The 19,331-nt window shown below is 36.9% G+C and overlaps 1 protein-coding gene across 1 annotated transcript in view; it reads right to left on the reverse strand.

The window, feature by feature from the left end:
- The window catches only part of Fcho2 (FCH and mu domain containing endocytic adaptor 2), an 83,255-nt gene extending 66,440 nt beyond the window's left edge, over positions 1–16,815 (reverse strand). The window contains exons 1-4 of the mRNA XM_055598392.1: positions 16,724–16,815; positions 10,605–10,679; positions 5,034–5,175; positions 4,796–4,948 (exon numbers count right to left, since the gene is read on the reverse strand). Coding sequence (XP_055454367.1) covers positions 4,796–4,948; positions 5,034–5,175; positions 10,605–10,679; positions 16,724–16,776 — 423 coding nt within the window. The 5' untranslated portion in view covers positions 16,777–16,815. The remainder of the gene's footprint in view (positions 1–4,795; positions 4,949–5,033; positions 5,176–10,604; positions 10,680–16,723) is intronic.
- Between the last annotated feature and the right edge of the window lie 2,516 nt (positions 16,816–19,331).

A 19,331-nucleotide genomic window follows, 5' to 3' on the forward strand; every position in this document is an offset into this window, starting at 1 on the left:
CCACAACTCTCATAAAGGAGAGCATTTCACTTGGGCTGGATTAACTTAAAAGGTCTAGTCTATTACCATCATGGCAAGAAGCATGGCAGCATGCAGGCAGACATGGTGCTGGAGAACGAAGTTCTATCTCTTGATCCACAGCAGCAGTAGGAGACTGTCACACTAAGCCTAAGCTGAGCACATAAAACTTCAAGGCCAGCCTCCACAGTAACACACTTCCTCCAACAAGGCCATGCCACCTAACAGTACAACTCCCTACAGGCCAAGCACTCAAACACCTGAGTCTACGGTTCTACTCAAACCACCAGAATTCTAGTGGCACACCTGATACACACATAGACTGTGTATCAGGACACATCAAAGAAGCTTCGTGAAGTGACAGGAGCACAGAACCACAGCTGGACAACATGTAGAGTGAGAGACTTTGGAGCACTAAGTCCTACATGAGGGATCTTCACAAAACCTGAAGGCTTAGGGATCTCTATGGAAGAAAGATTATAAGAGCCAGGAGTGATGGATGACTTAAAGGAAACAATGCCTTCAAGATACAATAGGGCTGATGTACATATGAAATTAGACAGTGGCAGCTAGCATAAAACCCCAACAGGTTCAGGCCAGATGGGGCCCCAAAACTAAGAAGAGGAAGTGGACACCAGTCTCAACCAAGAAACTATTTGTAACTGATATCTGCTGGCAAAGAGAAAAAAAAAAAAATTGTTTTCTCCAGCAAAGTATCACCCAGTATCATCAAGCAACTCCAGGGCAGGGTGTGTGCCCGGGAGTAGTTGCCCAACACAGAACAAACTCCCTGTTTTCTTTTGTTTTTGCAAACTTTTTGATCATTTGGGCATTTTTTGGTCTTAATTATTTTTGTTTGTTTGTTTAAAAAAAAAAGAATAAAAACATAAAGTTGTGTGGGCAGGGAGATAGGGGAGATCTGGGAGAGTTGGAAAGGGGAAATATGATCAAAATGTATTATATGAAAATATTTTAAAATAAAATACAACAAATTAAGAAAACACTCAAAAGTGCTAGGCAAGTGCTCTATCACTGAGATACCAGGACACAATTTTTCCTTTTCATGTGCTCTATACCAAGTAGTACTCCTTCTCCCCACAAATCACCAGCCTGTCTTCTCTCTAATCTCTGGGTCTATACTATTTATAATGTATTTCAGCTCTCCAAGAAAAGGAAAAATTCTTGAAGACAGAAGAATAACATCTATTTATTTTGAACCACATAAAAGCATAGCAAGAAGCTAGAAACCAAAACATTTATTTACTACTCAATGCAAATTATTATACAATAATCCAACAGTTAATCACAAAATAAAATTAAACAAGTCATTCATTAAGGCCACAATCAATTCTAAGGCTTATCACTAAAACACACTTGTAAATTTGTTTGTATTGCATTAAGGAACTGGGAAATTCAAATAATTTTCCAAGTAAACATATATGATGTTAAAGACAATGTAATGATGGCCTCTCACAATAGTAATACTGATTATCACTAGTATTAGCCAATAGTAATAAAGCAAGTTTTCACAAAAAATGAAGTATCATCATAAATGTCATGTTACCAACAACAATTAGACAAAATTATTAACTGATTATGCATTCTGAGAGATTTGAGGAGAAAAAATGGCTTCTAGCTTTTCATTTTCTTTTTCTCTGGTGCTTGAATCTTTTATTTAGGAGGTTTAATTTTAAACTGAGGACCTCTGAATATCTTCAATTCTGACTTCAGTCTCAAAGACTGATTCTCCAAGCAGTAGCTGTATACCATTCCCTGGATTTTTTTTCCTTTCTTTAGAAATTTATATTGAATGAATGAGGGTAAGTTTATTCCTCTATACTATGTTATGGGTAAAGTCTCTTAACACAGGCTAAGTATCCCTGACCTAAGAATCTGAAAGAAACATGACACCACAGTAGAAAAATCCAGTGGAGCTTTAGATGCAAAAAAATAACTAAAACATTATCTTTAGTACATATATATAAATTATAAAGAAAACAATTTAATTTGTATAAATATCTGGGTCCTACTACTATCCTATTATACATACTTAAATACTCCAAATCCAGTCAGGCGTACTAGCACATGGCATTAATTCCCAGGATTGGGAGGCAAAGGCAACCAGGTCTCTTACGTTCAAGGCCAGCCTGGTCTACATAGCGAGCTCAAGGTCAGCCAGAGCTACAAAGTAAAATTGTCTCAAAATAATATCCCAAATCTGGAAAAGATGCAATAATTCAAAAAAGTCTGGTTCCAAGCTTTGTGGATAAAGAGTATGTATTCAAAGTATTCTATCTTCCAACTTTCTTCTTTGACTATAACATCTTTAACTCTGTTGCTTTAAAAAAAAAATTTAGTATTTTTTTATTCCCATGTTTTCAAATTACCTGGCTTTTTATCCAGTAAATCTTATTTCATCATGCCTCCACTAACTTCATAATCCTCTCTAGTATGATTTATATTCACTTATTTCTTTGCATACCCTAACACATTTATTTTGGTTGATGCTTTTCAAATTTAAATTTCATCCAAGGAGAATTCTTATTCCAAGAATAAGTGCATTAGTGACCTGTCTCAATATTAGATCTTTTAACTGTGTTCTAGAATTTCACTTGTTTGCTCATTCCAACAGGAGCTGTTTAGGTCTTCCCTCTTCTTTCCCTCAGCATGAGGAAGGAAGAACAGCTCACAGGATGCACGCACGCAGAACATGTTATGCTTTAACATTCACAGCCAGCCATCTAGTTTTCAGGTTATCTACCGCCAGCATTCCAGGAGTTAATTTTATATATATTTTTTTAATTTATTTATTTTATGTATGAGTGCTCTGACTGCATGTACACCTACAAGCCAGAAGAGGGCATCAGATCCCAGTACTGATGGTTGTGAGCCACCATGTGGTTGCTATAAACTGAACTCAGGACCTCTAGAAGAGCAGCCAGTGCTCTTAACCAGTGAGCCATCTCTCTAGCCCCTTAACATATGTTTTTTTTTTAAAGTTTCAAATTACTCTCCTTTTAGAATATTAGGGATATCATGAACTGGTTCTATAGACCAACTCTGCATCAGGACTACGCATCTAAGACCCCAGTTCCCATAGTCTTTGGACCTGCACAGCTTTTAGCACTGAGCCAGGTTCTTTATGCCTCATCATAAAGGTGGGAATTCCTGTTTCCCTATGTCATGGAAGAGTCAAATTTGGGGCTTCTGATTCCCAAAAACAATACTCTTCCTTTGGATTCTGTTACATTTGGTTTTTTCTTTCTGTATTTTACTTATAATTGCTGTGTCTGGAACAGAAGGTTTTCAAACCATAAATTTAATTGTACCTCATCTTTTTCTTGCCTCCCAACTTTTATTTATTAAATAAATTATAAAAAAGCTTATTACTCCAAATGCCATCAACTTTTTTTCTCATCTAACTATTACCCAAAAGTATACATTTGTTTTCCCAACCAAATATGTTAAATATTTTACAAAGATTTCAAAAATATTTCTAAATGAGATATGCATCAAATAAATGAATGGCTGAACTGCTTTAAGAGGAAAGAAAAAGGCCAGGTGGTGGTACCTGTTAATCCCAGCAATCAGGAGGCAGAGGCAGACAGATCTCTTATGGTTGAGGCCAGCCGGGTCTATACATTTAGTTCTAATCAGTCAGGGATACACAGAAAGATCCTATCTCAAAAAAAAAAAAAAAAAACCCAAAACAAACAACAAAAAAAAAAGGAAGAAAAAGAAAAAGAACTTATTTTCAGCTAAAACAGAATAGGAAAAAAGATGGTCCACTACAATGCAACATAAATAAGGCAGTCAGCAACAACATACACTTAACTCTTGTCTTTGACTGGCTATGTTTTTCTAAATATACTATCTTACTCATCAACTGTCTTACTACATAAGTAACCAAGCATGGGAACATAACTCATTAAAGCTCATGCCATGGAAGCATAACAGTAAGTTCAGGTCCCTAACACCTATATAAAAGCCAGGCATGGTGATGCACTTCTGTATCCCTGATACTGAACAAAGTAGGGACTTTTGGGTTGCAGGGACTCAATGGCCTCTAGTGAGTCTAGCGCAGTTCCAGGTTCAATAAGAGACCCTGCCTCAAAAAACACAGAAGACTGACAGACAAGGACAAAGGAACCTCTGCTTCTACATGTGCATTTAATGTGCTCTACACATACCGCACATATAGATACAAAAAGAAAGGACTTTGGTGTTGCAGAGTATTTGATCCCATTGTGATCCCACTGAGATTCACATTGAGATTATCAACTGTAAAAACTTGTCTTTTGTTTGCTGTGTTCAGCCCTAACACACACACCTTTAATCCTAGAGCATTCTGTACAGGACTTAACCAACCGTAGGTCAAGAGTCAGAGCAAAAAAACAGCTGACAGGGATTAAGCAGTAAGGGGAGACTTTGAGTTGAAGGGCATTTAAGACACCGTGGAGAAGAAGAAGACCGCTTTAGCTCTCTAGCTCTTGGCCTTGAGCTTTTGGTTTTCTCCTCCTAGGCTGTTGGGTGAGCTAGCAGGCCTTTTCTTCCTGGGCTGTCAGCAAAGCTAGCAAGCTTTTAGCTTTGGCCTTTTTCTTCTGGGACATGAGCTTAGTAGGAAGATCAGCTTGGTACTTTCTCTGCCTCTCTGAGCTAGCAGGTTTTCACCCAACATCTGGTTCCTGAGTCTTTATTGGTAAAATAGAACAGTTGGGATTTTCATTCTTTTTATAACAACACTTTGGAGGTATAAAGATATTTTTATTATAATTACCTTTTCTATTTCTCTCTGTGTAGCTCCTTCTTTTTTCAGACGCTCCTGTTCTACACACTTGGCATAGTAGTTCTCCTTAGACTTCTGGAGGGCCTGAGTTATGTTCTGAATGGCTTGGACTGCTTCCAGAGTGCCTGCAACTTCTTCTTTAGTCTGTTTGATAAGAAACAGTTCAACAGAATGAACTATAAAGCACTCAGCATGTGACCACTCAATCCTTTAACAAGAAAAATATTACCTTTTTATGAGCTTTTACTTGCTCCTCTCCATACTTCTGAACTTCTTTTATTAATTCCTGTAATTTTCTAACAAGATCCAAATGACAATTTGCTAATTTTTCTGTAGATGTTTTGAACACATCCCACACAGGTGCAAATGTTCTAAGGAAATAGAATAGGTGGATAGTTTATTAGGTGGATAATTTATTAAAAGAAAAAGAAACCAGGATTAAATAAAAAGTGAGGTTTAAGATTCCAAATTAAACCCAATGGAACAATAATGCTATACTCAGCAATTTTCTTTAGGTAAACGATGAAAGTAAAATAATGAAATGACCTATAGAATTTGTGTGTTTGTTCTTGGATATGATCCATAGATATTGTGTGTTTGTCCTTGATTATTTATTAAAAGTATCTTTGAATAACAGAAACACAAAACTTGGTTAATTTTCTGTCACAGGTCTTCAGAGTTCCTGCCATCTAATTGTATCAGGACACATCACGAGCCTTGTTATGATCAACTGGAGTTAAAAGTTAACTTGCCAAACTTTCAAACTACTAGTTTCACATTAAAGAAGCTTCATCAAAAATAAAGTTTCTCTGGAGTTGGAAGCACAGCTCAGTGACTGAGTGTTCACCTCGCATGTAAGAGACCCTGGGTTTGATTCCAAATACCACAATAATAAAGGTTAACAACAATAAAACCTTCTCTTCTGAACTTAAGAAGCAAAATCAATTTTTACATGTGATTTCTTTGTGCCTTCAACAATTAAACACAAATTGTTTAATGGCAGCCTTTATGCTGCTGAAACCTTTATGTGAGCTTTGTAATTGCTCCTGTATACTTAAATAATATACCAGCAGATTCCCTTTCTATCACAGCATATGGAATATGTGACATATTTTCCTCCCATTTTTTCTCAATAGTAAAGACAAAAGTTCAATTGTCTCAAATACACCCAAGGACTTCTATAATTACCATTCCCTTGGATAGCACTAAAATATCTATGGTTAGTTCAAACGAGGCTGGTTGGTATAGAATGTTTAGAGGGATTAATACTGTGCTCAAGTACTCGCTTTAAAATTATCCACATTAAAATTAATAGAAAAAAAAAGGCAGATATAGTGGCACACGCCTTTGATCTCAGCGCTCAAGAAGCAGAGGAAGGTGGATCTTTGGGAGTTTGAGGCTAGCCTGGTCTACAAAATGAGTTCCAAGACGGCTAAGGCTCTGTTACACAGAGAAACCCTGTCTCAAAAAACCATAAAAGAAGAAGAGGAGGAGATGGAGAAGGAGGGGGGAAAGGAAGAGAGGAAGGAGGGAGAGAGGAAGGGGAAAACAGCAAATGACAACAACAGCCACTAAGGTAAAGGGTAAAGAATACAGTCACTTATTCCAATATGTACTCTTTGCCAACTGCTACAATTCCTAACCAGCAGAAAAGTTAGCTGGGAACAATTATGATACATATTATAAGGACTTTCAAAGAGGTTAATTAAACTCCTTAGACTAGAGGGCTGGAGAGATGGCTCAGAGGTTAAGAGCACTGGTTGCTCTTCCTAAAGGTCCTGAGCCACATGGTGGCTCACAAACATCTATAAGATCTGGTGTTCTCTTCTGGTGTGCAGGCACACATGCAGACAGAACACTGTATATATAATAAATAAATCTTTTTTAAAAAAACTCCTTAAGACTAGAATTGTTCTGATTAGATTTTATCTTACTTTGAAATTTAATCAACACTGACTGACAATGGTTAAATGGAAATTTTCAAGAAAAAAAACCTGAAAATACACGGACTTCACTTCCTCTAAGGCTGATTTACACTAGTCAAGAATTCACAGGAGATGAGACAGTGGTAATGAGACCATTACCAATGAACTCGTTACACCAAAAAAAGGGACTCAATACAAGATTTCTCTACAAATAGGTTTTTTGAAGGCAACAAGATAGCCTGGCAGGTAAAGGTGCTTGATATGTAAACCTAATAGCCTGGGTTCAGTCCTTGGAACCCATGTAAAGGCAGAAAGAAGAGAACTAAGTCCACACAGGTGCCATCTGCCCTACCTTCCTACCTATCTACACAAAAGAATTTTTATTTTCATTTTATGTACATGGTGCTTTGCCTGCATGTATGTATGTATGTATGTGAGTGTCTGATGCAGGGGGAGGCCAGAAGACATTAAATCCCCTGGAACTAGAGTTATGGATGGTTGTGAGCCACGATATGGGTGCTATGAACTGAACCTGGGTCCTCTGGAAGAGCAGCAAAAGCTGTGAACCACTGAGCCATCTATTCAGTTCCACAAATTAAAAATAATAACATATTAAAATTTTTATTTTAAACTTCATTATAAAAAAAAATTTCAATTTAAAGGAAAAAAATTAACCAGACCCAAAGACACAGATCAGTGAAATTTCTATACATTTAGAGTAGCCACTTAGAATGAAGCTGTGAAATTTCGGCTGGATTTATCCTTTCATTACTGAATATATTTTTATGTACTTATCCACAACTAAAACAAACAAACAAACAAAAAAAATTCGTTAAGTGTTAAAAACTAAAATATACACATTAGCTTTATGTCCTCTTTAATAACTCATGTATAGTGTTTGCATTTGGTCCTTTGCCATCTCCTAATATTTAGCCTTTCTTGTGTTCTTTTCTACAGGTTATTATGTATGCACATGAACATTTGTTTACACTTACACATGTATGTGGTGGCACATCCCTTTAATCCCAGCACTCATAACTAAATTTTTAATTTTGATATGCACAACTTTTTTCTGGGTAATATACATCATATTAATAGGCAAACTTGAAAAATTCAAAATATGCCTAAATGCAACTCAATACAGACAAACTTAAACTTCTTGAAAAAAATAGACAATAAACAAAAACAGTATATAAACAAAAAACATAATTATGGTAGGCTGGAAAAAAGGCTCAGTGGTTTAGAGCACTTGTTGCTCTTATAGAAGACCTACATTCCATTCCCAACACCCACCATCCTAATTGTAATTCCAGGAGATCCAATGCTCTCTTCTGACCTCTATAGACAGCAGGCATACACATGGTACACATATATGCATGCAGGAAAAACATTCATTCACATAAAATTAAGTAAGTCACTAGAGAAGGTAACGCATGCCTTTAATCCCAGCACCTGGGAGGCACAGACAAGCAGATTTCTGAATTTAAGGTCAGACTGGTCTACAAATTGAGTACCAGGACAGCCAGGGCTATACAGAGAAACAAACAAACAAAAACAACAAAAAACTAATAAAATTAAATAAGCCTACAAGAAAAGTTTAAATAATGTGCAACTTATTATATATAAGTAACACACATTCCAAACAAAAAAATATCAGAAGTAACAGGTAAAGCCAACTCTTATTTCTTCCTTTATCCACCAAGAAACAAATTAAAAGTACATTTTTCTAAATAAAATGAAAGCCAAGTAGTTAAGTCAGCTTTCATCATTACCTTCTGACTCCAGTGATCAAGATAAAAAAAAAAAAAAAAAGTATGTTTATCAACATGGAACCTCTAGAAAAAGGAATCAAAAATTGTGAGAAGATGGAGCTGTAACAAAAAGAAAGGGTGGAAAAAAGAACTGGAAAATCAACAGAAGTTAGAAGCAGAAGTGGCTATCACCCACTAGCCTCCACTCTCATAGGTGCAAAGGGCGGGGCAGCTCGAAGCCTTCCTCAGCCACTACCCATGCCTGCATGTGCACACAGCATGGCTGAGCACATGGCACATGGACATACAGTGCCACTGACAAGAAGAATCTGGGTTTCTCCCTCCGGAGCCAGGCTACAAAAGAGAAAGTTTTTCAACTCCTTCAACCACACTGACAACACTTACATAAATAGCCTTTCTTAACGTTCTTTAAAACACAGACTCACCTTTGTTTGACAGGCCCTTCTGATCAGGAATGAGTTATATATATTCACAGAACTTTGCATTAAATTTCAGGAGATTCACAGACTTATCAGAATCCCAGTTGTAGATGACTCTTTTCTACTATAACCTCCCCAAATCTTATTAAACTAATATATATACAGCCTTTCCTCAACTTTAAGATAATAAAATTAACTATTCCTTCTAGAGTTGTTATAGTTTATATTATGTAATTATTTTTTCCCTATGTGTTATGTATGTTTTCACTGCAAATAGTCTTACTAACTTTCATTTTATAAAAAATAAAAATTTTTTTCTAATTTCTTTTTTTATTTATTACAATTTATTCACTTTGTATCCCAGCTGTAGCCCCCTCTCTTATGTCCTCTCAATCCCACCCTCCCTCCCTTATCTCCTCCCGTGCCCCTCCCCAAGTCCACAGCTAGGGGAGGTCCTCCTCCCCTTCCATCTGACCCTAGCCTAGAAATATGAAATTTCAAAGGAAGATTTAACAAGTCTATTAAACAACAGAAGAAATTTTTAAATGCTTTAAAAATGAAGTTATCTTCTAGGTGAACTGATGCTGTTGTTGCTGTTGTTTTAACAGGGTCTCACAATGTAGCCTAGGATGGCTCAAGCCTGATATCTTCCCACCTCAGCCTACCACTCTAGGTAATTTAAGTGAGTTTTTAAAGATCACTGCCAAAGTACAACAAAATTTAAACAGACTTCAGAAAAACAGAATAATATTTTACATATATGTAATTGCAATCTCAAAACTTTAACAATATTAAATGATTACAATGGAAAAATAAGTTTCATGATATCTTAATTCTAGACAAAGAACTACAGGCAAGTAAGAAATGCTGAGCATACAAGAAACAGTCTTTCCCATTACCAAATGGTCAGCCCTGAAATCACATACAATATTATAAGTACTAAGGAGGTTGTATTTATATATTTATACATATATAAACATATATAATAACAACTTAAAAACTAGAGGCTACAAATTTTGGAGAGAGCAAAGGGATAGAGATGAGAAGGGCTGGAAGGAGGAAAAGGAAGGAAGAAAAGTGATTATATGTTAACTTCAAAAAAGTTTTGTTTCTTTTTTTTTTTTTTTTTTTTTTTTTTTGAGGCAAGGTTTCTCTGTGTAACCCTGGCTGTCCTGGAACTTACTCTGTAGACCAGGCTGACCTGAGCTATAGACAGCCACCTGCCTCTGCCTCCCAAGTGCTGGGATTAAAGGCATGAGCCACCATTGCCTGACTCAAAATTTTTTTAGAAAAACCAAAGAAAAAAGTTTCATTACCTTCATACTGACTGACAGTTTCTACCAGGAACATATTCATATAAAACAAACATTTTAAGTAAGTACATAATACAGTCAGTCACATGCTCATAGTGATATTTTGTTCAATAACATATGTGCAACACAGACATCAATGGCATCACAACCGTATCACTGCATGTTCTCACAGCCATTTTAGTTTTTGTAAATATACTCTATTTACAAGTGAAAAAATTGCCTAACAACACACTTCTAAAATGTATTAGCAGTAACTGATATATCACTGAATATCATTATATTTAGAAACGATCAGATTCTTAGAAGAAATTGAATAGCCTCAAGAACTTTGTCTAGATAAACATTTGAAAAACAGCCAGAAATTAACTCACCCAAGTTGCGAATAATTGCTTGCAGATTTTGCTAGTTTTGTCATTGATCTGGAATATGCCTCTTCTATTGTAGCTCTGTTAAATCAAATTGCTGTATTATAATATCTATTGTTTAGTGATCCAAACATAGCAAAGTTACAAAAATTTCATTAAAAATGCAAAAATGAGAGCATGTCTCAAAATGTATGTTAAAAAATCAGCAGAGGGCCCTGGTGGATGTCTGAAACCATGAACAGTGTTAAGCTCTATCATTATGGTTTGGATAGGAAGTGTCCCCCAGAAGTTTTTATGTTAAAGGTTGGCCTCCAGATAGTTAACCTAATCACTGAGAAGGCATGAGGTCATGAGATCTCTGCCCTAAGTAATGGATTAATCCTTTGGTGGATTCATAGTCCGGTGACATTATTGGGAGGTGGTGAAAATAAAGTGTTGGCGCCTACTTGGAGGATTACTGTATCCTGGGACAATAAACCTCACTCCTAGCCCCTTTTACCTGGCTCTGTGCTTCCTCACAGTCATAAAGTAAGCAGCCCCTGCTAGATTCTCTCACTGCTATGATAGCTGGCCTTGCCTCAGGCTCAAAGCAATACAAACGACCGATCATGGGCTATCACCTCAGACACTGTGAGGCAAATAAATCTTTCCTTTCTTGTATTGTTTTCTCAATTATTTTGTCACAGCAATGACAAGTATGAATAACAAATCTATAGTCTATACACTTGCCATATGCATATACCTACAATAAAATTTTAATTTATATGTTAAGCGCACTAAGAAATTAACAATAATAACTAATAAAATAATTATTGCAACAACAATAAAACCAGTAGGGCCTAAAATCCCTGCACTGGGGAGGCTGAGGCAGAAAAAAATCACAAACTCAAGACAGTCCACAGATGAGCTTAATAATCCCGGCCTGAGCAATAAGAGCCCATACTCAGTGTACTCAAAGGAGTTTTACTGTTAGTCAACAGCCTGAGGCATACTGAATAATGACCCTGGACAGATGGCTGAGTGGGTACAGATGCCTCCCACCCAGCACAGAGACCTGAAGTCAATCCTCAAACCCACATGGTAAAGGAGAGAATTAAACCTCACAAGATGCCCTCTAACCTCCACCATGGCACATGTACAGCTGATTAGAACAAAACAGAGATGTAATGAAAACAAGTTTAAAATAATGAGTCTTAGGACAATTACTTGCACAAAACTAAATGTGAACCACCAGTAATTCTGAGGTTCTGAACCTCAGCGTTTATTTTGCAAATAGGTCCAAAACACTAAATATTTCACACTAGAAAACATTTCTCTAACTACTAACAGCATGAGGACTTTAGGCTAAGAAACCAATCAAAGCTATTAAATTCAAATAAAAAATTAGCATGAGGGCTGGAGAGATGGCTCAGAGGTTAAGAGCACTGGCTGTTCTTCTGAAGGTCCCAAGTTCAATTCCCAGCTACCACATGGTGGCTCACAATCATCTATAGTGAGATCTAGTGCCCTCTTCTGGAATGTGGCAGATTATATAAATAATAAATAAATCAATCTTAAAAAAAATTAGCATGGTTACATATAAAACAAATAAATACTGGTGTGGGGGGGTGGGGAACTACACCTTTACCTGTTCAAAGTTTTCCAATCCCCTACCTGTGGCAATATTCTACAACCACCCCCGTCTGTTTTATTTATTTTGACAGGTTCCACACTGCTCTTGCACTAATCTCCAACTCTACCCATCTAACTATACTTGGACATCTACATCATCTCAACTCCGAATTTCTATACTCATCTCCAAACTCCCTACTCACACACAAAACAACTGCCCAGAAAGTACTGACAGAAACGCCCTTCACTGGTAGCATTGTGATGGTCTTCTGTTCCTTACTCATTTACCTGCCAGGAATGAGGAGACACACTTATAATCTCATCTATTCAGTAGCCTGCGCCAGATTATAAAATTATTCTGCTTGGGAAACACAGCAAGACAATACCTCAAATAAACTAAACAGACAATAACAATAATGCTATGACTAGTACTTTGATTATCTCTAAAAAGTTAATTCAAAAATAAATATTAGCATCCGTTTTCTATTTTGGTTTTCATGACTTGGTTTCTCTGTGTAGCTCTAGCTGTTCTTTCTGGAACTCACTCTGTAGAACAGGCTGGCCTCATACTCACCGATCTGCCTGCCTCTGTCTCTGAAGTGCTGAGATTAAAGGTGTTCACCAGCAGGACCATCAAGGCCACACAGAGAAACACGGTCTTGAAAAACAACAACACGCTGGGATAATAGGTGTGCGCCACCATGCCCAGCTGAAATATTAGTTATCTTAAGGGTTACATTTAACTAGAAAAACACAGGACTGGGGAGATAGTTCAGCAGTTACGAGTACAAGCTGCTCTTCCAGAGGTCTGGGTTCAATTCCCAGCACCCAAATAAGGGCTCACAACCATCTCTACCTCCAGTTCCAGGGATCTGCCATCATCTTTTGACCTCCACGGGCATTCATTGTACATGCATGGTACACATACTGCAGGCAAAACATTCGTACACATAAAAATAATAAATATAAAAAAAGAAAGACACTGAAATATCTATGAATCAGGAATAGGAATTTGATGCCAGAATCATCTATAGAGGAAAATTAGAAAAACTTGGCTGTGGGAAGTAGCTGTAGGGCAAGAGTGTGAATGCAGGAAAGGCATCAAGGAGCTAATGAGACAGCTTAACAATCAGTAAAGACGCCCCAAGAGGTAATCAGATGTCAGGCAGCTTTTTCCTTCGGCACACCTAGAAAAAGCAACTAAAAAACTGAGATGGAAAACAGGGTTTTTCATAGATAGAACTTAGAGAAAGAGCTAAGAAAAACGGCGGGTGAGCTTACTATTAATGGAGGAATGTAACATCTATTAATCTAATATTAGCTTTGTAAGAATCTAGGGCTGCTTGTGGTGGTGCATGCCTTTGATCCCAAAACTCAGGAGGCAGTCATGTGTATCACAGAAGCCAGACTGGTCTACAGAGCTAGTTCCAGGACAGCCAGGGCTGTTACACAGAGAAACCGCCATCTTGAAAATCCACTAAAAATTTTTTTTAAATGAAGGAGCCAGACATGGTGGCACAACCACCTTTAATTCCAGCAATGGGGAGGCAAAGACAGGTGATCTTTGTGACAGAAGCCAACCTGGTCTACATAGTGCGTTACTGAACAGCCAAAGCCACAGAGTGAGACCATGCCCCGATAGATAGATAGATAGATAGATAGATAGATAGATAGATAGATAGATGGATGAATGAATAAATATTTAAAAATACTCAACCAACCAACCAATGAACAAAAGAGAGAAGTTAAAGGAAGGAACTGGAAAGATGGTTCAGTGGTTAAGAACACTGGCTGCAGACATTAGGCACAGCTTAGGGAACCACATGGAAGAGAGGGAGAAAGTAATTAGAGGAGCCAGAGGAAAGGGGTCAAGGACACCATAAGAACAGCCCACAGAATCAACTAAGCAGGGCTCATAGGACAATCATGGAACGTGTGTGGGTCTGAGCTAGGTCCTCTCCATGTACACATGTATATATGTATGTTATAGTTCTGCAGTCTGTTCTTTTGAGACTCCTAACAGTGGGAGTGGGGGTTGCCTCTGACTCTTTTGTCTGCTCAGGAGGCCTGCTCTTTTCTGAAGGGAAACAGGAGGAGTGGATCTGGGGGAGAGGGGAGGTAAGAGAAAAGGACCGGGAAGAGTAGAGGGAAGGAAAACTGCAGCCAAGATGTAATATGAGAAAAAAGTAAATTAATTAAGAAGAAAATCACTGGCTACTCTTCCAGGGCCCAACAACCGCATGGCTTGTCAGCTCTCTCTACCTCCAATGCCCTCTTCTAGATCCTCAAGTACCAACATGCACATGATGCAGGGGTACATGCAGACAAAACACCCATAAACATTAACTAAATAAATTTTAAAATAGTAAGAAAAAAGCATATAATTGTGGTTTTTCAGGCGGGTGTGGTAGCATATGCCTTTAATTCCAGCACTCAGCGAAGCAGAGACAGGTAGACCTCTGAGCTTAAGGTCAGCCTGGTCTACAGAGCAAGTTCAGGAGAACCAGGACTACATAAAGAAACCTGTCTCAAAAAAACAAAACAAAAACAAAAAAATTGTGGATCTCCATAATAAAATTTTTGAAGAGTGAAAAATTGGTCCAGTGTGGTAGCACATGTCTGTAATCCTAACATTTAGAAGGTTATGGGAAGAGGAATGTCATGAGTTCAAAGCCAGCCTCAGCTATAATAATGAGGACCAGGACAAGAAAGACCTTGACTCAAAAAAAAAAAAAAAAAAAAAAAACTGAGTGTGAGCTCTGAGACCCACAGGATGTGGAAAGACAGCAAGTCCTGAAAGTTGTCCTCTGACCTCCAAACAAGCCAGGATGTGATGTCCTGAGGTCTGCACACCTTCAGGAAACAGTAAAAGTAACAAGCAGCCTTCCATATTAATAGGACAAGGACCTCATGTATAACCTAGGATATAGTGCATGCATTATTTCTAAACCATATTAAAAAGGCCAAAAGCACACAACAAATTGAAAAAAAAATGAAAACAAACAGATAATAAAAATTGAGATTGACTAATTATAGCTCTAATGGAAAATAAGTGCAGTAGATAAAACAGAAAAAAAAAAACATTCAAAAAGATGACACAACAAACCAAGTAACCCTGCACTGTGGCCTTTATTCAGTACAGAGAGACAATAAAATAGCACTTATCTCAGATAATAACAGAGTACTGAGTGCTGAGGTACAATAGGACACTGTCTCATAAGTAAAACAAAACCACAGAAACAAATACAAATGCATAACTGAAAGACGTTACAAACACTACAAGAGATCACAATAGGTGGTTTTACCCTAGTCAGGGTCCTGGAGGGGAAGGATAACTAGGCACACTGAAAAACTGAAAATAAAGAAGCATTAAATAATGTAGAGAAAACAGGCAAATACAATGTCTAGAGTGCAGGAAATCTGTTCAAAGACTGGTATCTCAGGATGGAAATAAGAAGGAACCTGGTGTGAGCCAAGACAATACAGGCTTATCTTAACAGAAATGGAAAACCTATGAGACCATTTAAACAAGAAATCAACAAGCTGGTCAGTAGCTCAATAAAGATAAACAAACAAAACCCTTCTGACTACATACAAAACAGAGAACTCTATATAGCAAGAATCAGTGAAGATAAACCAGGTAAGAGCAACTGCCAACATTCATGCAAAAATACAAATAGAAATCTAGATAATTAAATTGCAACTTCATCCTTTACTAAGGGCTTATTCAATGGCAAACGCTCTGATAAACACAGGACACAGAGCACACACAAAAGAAAGAAGAAAGGAGAGGGAGGAGAGGAAGACGAGAGGAGAGAAGAAGAGAAGCCCCACCAATGAACACTTCCATTCTAGCAAGAATGATAGCATGCACATTTAATCCCAGCTCCTAGAAGGCAGAGGCAGGTGGGTCTCTGTGAGTGTGAGACCAGCCTGGTCTACAGAGTGAGTTCCAGGGCATCCAGGGCTACGCAGGGACGTCTCAAAAAACAAAAACGACAAAAAAGAAATGGCAATGTTTCATTTTATGAAACTCTTCTTTTATTGTATTATTTGCTAACACATTTAATGCAAAACATTAAGATATTATAAAGCAGTAATTTGCAAACAAGGGCTTCAACAATGCCACTTTGAGCCATTTTATCAGCTCTCGGCGTAGAGATGATAAAAAGTTTGTAAAACACTTCTTTAAAATGTAATTATATTGGGCCTGAGGAGATGGCTGAGTGGCTAAGAGTGGCTGTTCTTCCAGAGGACCCAGGTTCAATTCTAGCACCTATATGGTAGCTCACAACTGTCAGTAACTCAAGTTTCACAGGATCCAAAACCCTAACATAGACAAACATGCAGACAAAACACCAATGCACATGAAATTTTAAAAAAAATATTTTAAAGATATATGTATTGTTTTAAAAAGTGAACCTTGATTATTCAAATCCAACTAACATTTTACAATTATTTATATTCTAAAATTTAAATTGGTAAGTTCTTAAACCACTTATAAAAATACATACCTTTCTCTTACAAAATCTGCTAGTTCTTTAGTTGATATCTGTCCATGTTTCATATTATGGTAGAGCACATCAAAGCCATTATTTTTTTCCCCCTAAAATTCAAAAGATAAAAATAGACCAAAAAGTGAAAATATAATAATACTATATTAATTATTATATAATTCTTATGTTCTGGTAAACTATTTTTCCTTAAGCTAAAAATTGTTTAATGACGACATACTTTCAAAGCTATTCCAAATCTTCGATAACATTTATAGCTTACTAAATATAAAATTTTATAAACACCAAAATATATAATTAATGAAATTAAGCCTGAAACTTTAATACACATCATAGTTTAGATAATATGAACATGGACTTTTTAAAATACATTTTAAAATCCCATATGAGTCAAGAAATTCTGCATTATTTATTCAAAGATTATGCTTTAAAATAATTAAATCTTAGTTCAGTATGGTGATATACATCTGTAATCCCAGCCCTAGAAAGTAAAGGGAGGTAGACCTCTGTGAGTTCAAGGCCAGTCTGGTTTACATATTAGGATAGCCAGGACTACAATGACATCTTGCCACAAATAAATAAATAAATAAATAGATAGATATAGATAAATAAATGGATGAATAAATAATTAAATGAGTGAATGAATGAGTACACTCATGAATGAATAAAAACTGAATGTTGACTTGAGTCAAAACAGCATACTTCTAATAACATAAGCTCCGAACATCACAACATATGTTGTAATTCCTATTCAAATTTTCAATTAAGTTGAAAAAAAAAGCATAAATTTTAAAAAACAATTGAATTACTTTTATTTTATGTTCATTGGTGTTTTGCCTGCATATATGTCAGATCCCCTGGAACTAGAGTTACAGAGTACAGAGAGTTGTGAGCTGCCATGTGGGTGCTGGGAATTGAACCCAGGTTCCCTGGAAAAGCAGCCAGTGCTCTTAACCACAAATCCGGTCTCTCCAACCCCAACATTTATGTTCCCTTAAACAAAGATTTAAGGAAAGATAAGAAACAGGCTATTGTTTTTATCTCCAACTGACAGGATTAAAAGAATCAAACAATACAATTCTTTAAAGTACTTTTACTATTTAACTTGTAAGTTCTACATTATTAAAATCATAAAGGAAATACCAAAAATGTCCATTTAACCTGTAAAATAAAGACCAATAAACTAAGCTTAACAAGCCCCATATTTATGGCTTACATTTTTAATTTTCTTAAATGAAAATAAGATGAGAAATTAAATACATTTGGTGGATATAAAAGCAACACTGTAAGCAAGTACCACAGGATCGGAAATCTAAGTTTTCAACAGCTCACGAAAAACAGGAAACAGGAACTTCAAATCAAGCCGAAGCAATCGCTAATAAACTCTTGGCCTGTATACATCAAAGTACTTTGCCACACATACAACAAATAAAAACATTACTTTTGTAATAATGCAAACATTACCTTTTATATTCTGAACATCCATTTTTATCTATGAAGAATACAAAATTACAGCCTCCCATGAATCTAACATTTTCACCGGGCTTCAACAGGTTTTCCTATTTAAGAATGTATTATCTAACTTTAGATTTTTGTGGGTTTTTTTAACTTATGCTGTTTTTCAAGCATTTTTGCCATAAGAAAATAAGAATTTCTTCCAGCTAACCATTATCATTAGTCTGTAAAAAACAAAAATAATATCATGTAGATTTAGACGCAATGACAAGCCAGGCAGTGGTGGTGCATGCCCTTTAACCCAGAGCTCAGGAAGCAACGCGTAGGCAAGTAGCTCTGAGTTTGAGGCCAGCCTGGTCTGCAGAATTCCAGGACAGCCAGGGCAATGAAGACAAACCCTGTCTCAGAAAGACAGACAGACAGACAGAGAGGCAGATAAAATGAAAATAGAAGCAACTGACAAAAGGCAAAGGATTTAAATTTTCCATGGGATTCTGTCGCTTGAATGTAACAAACTACATATGTTTGATAAAACTACTTGCTTATAAAACCAGCTTGTAAGTGAGCTGTAAACCTTTAAATGAACAGAGACAAAATACAAAACCACAAAAACCCAAGTCTAAGGATCTCATGCCTCAGGGTTCTTACGCACACATAATACAAGTTAGGTTGTCTGAGTCCTGAATGTGCATTATAAACATTTAAAGGGTAGCCAGGAGATAGAAGCTCAGTGGAGCATGTAAGACACTTGGTTCAATCTCTAGCTCCAACTCAAAATGCATGTGTGTGTCTGTGTGTACATATTTAAAGGACAAGTTAGAGTGCTGGAATTAAAAGCACTGCTCTCCCAACCTTTAAATTGGATTTCAATAAAATGTGATTTTCCCCAGGACACAATCAGTGAACACTGAATGAGGAGAGTGCTACCTCAATGAAATGCAGGTAAAAGATCCCATCTATGATCTGAGTAGAACACCTGCCTGGCATGCACAGTGCAAAAATCTTAATCTTCATCATAACTGTCTTTCTCAGACCAGGAGTGGTATTAAAAGCTGTTCATGGTTAATGACAGTTTCTATCAAGGACTTACTTATTTGGACACCGGGTCTCTTTATACAGCCCTGGCTGTCCTGGAACTTGCTACAGAGACCAA

Source organism: Psammomys obesus, unplaced genomic scaffold (genome assembly GCF_907164565.1).
Source record: "Psammomys obesus unplaced genomic scaffold, mPsaObe1.curated_primary_1811, whole genome shotgun sequence".
NCBI lineage: Eukaryota > Metazoa > Chordata > Mammalia > Rodentia > Muridae > Psammomys > Psammomys obesus.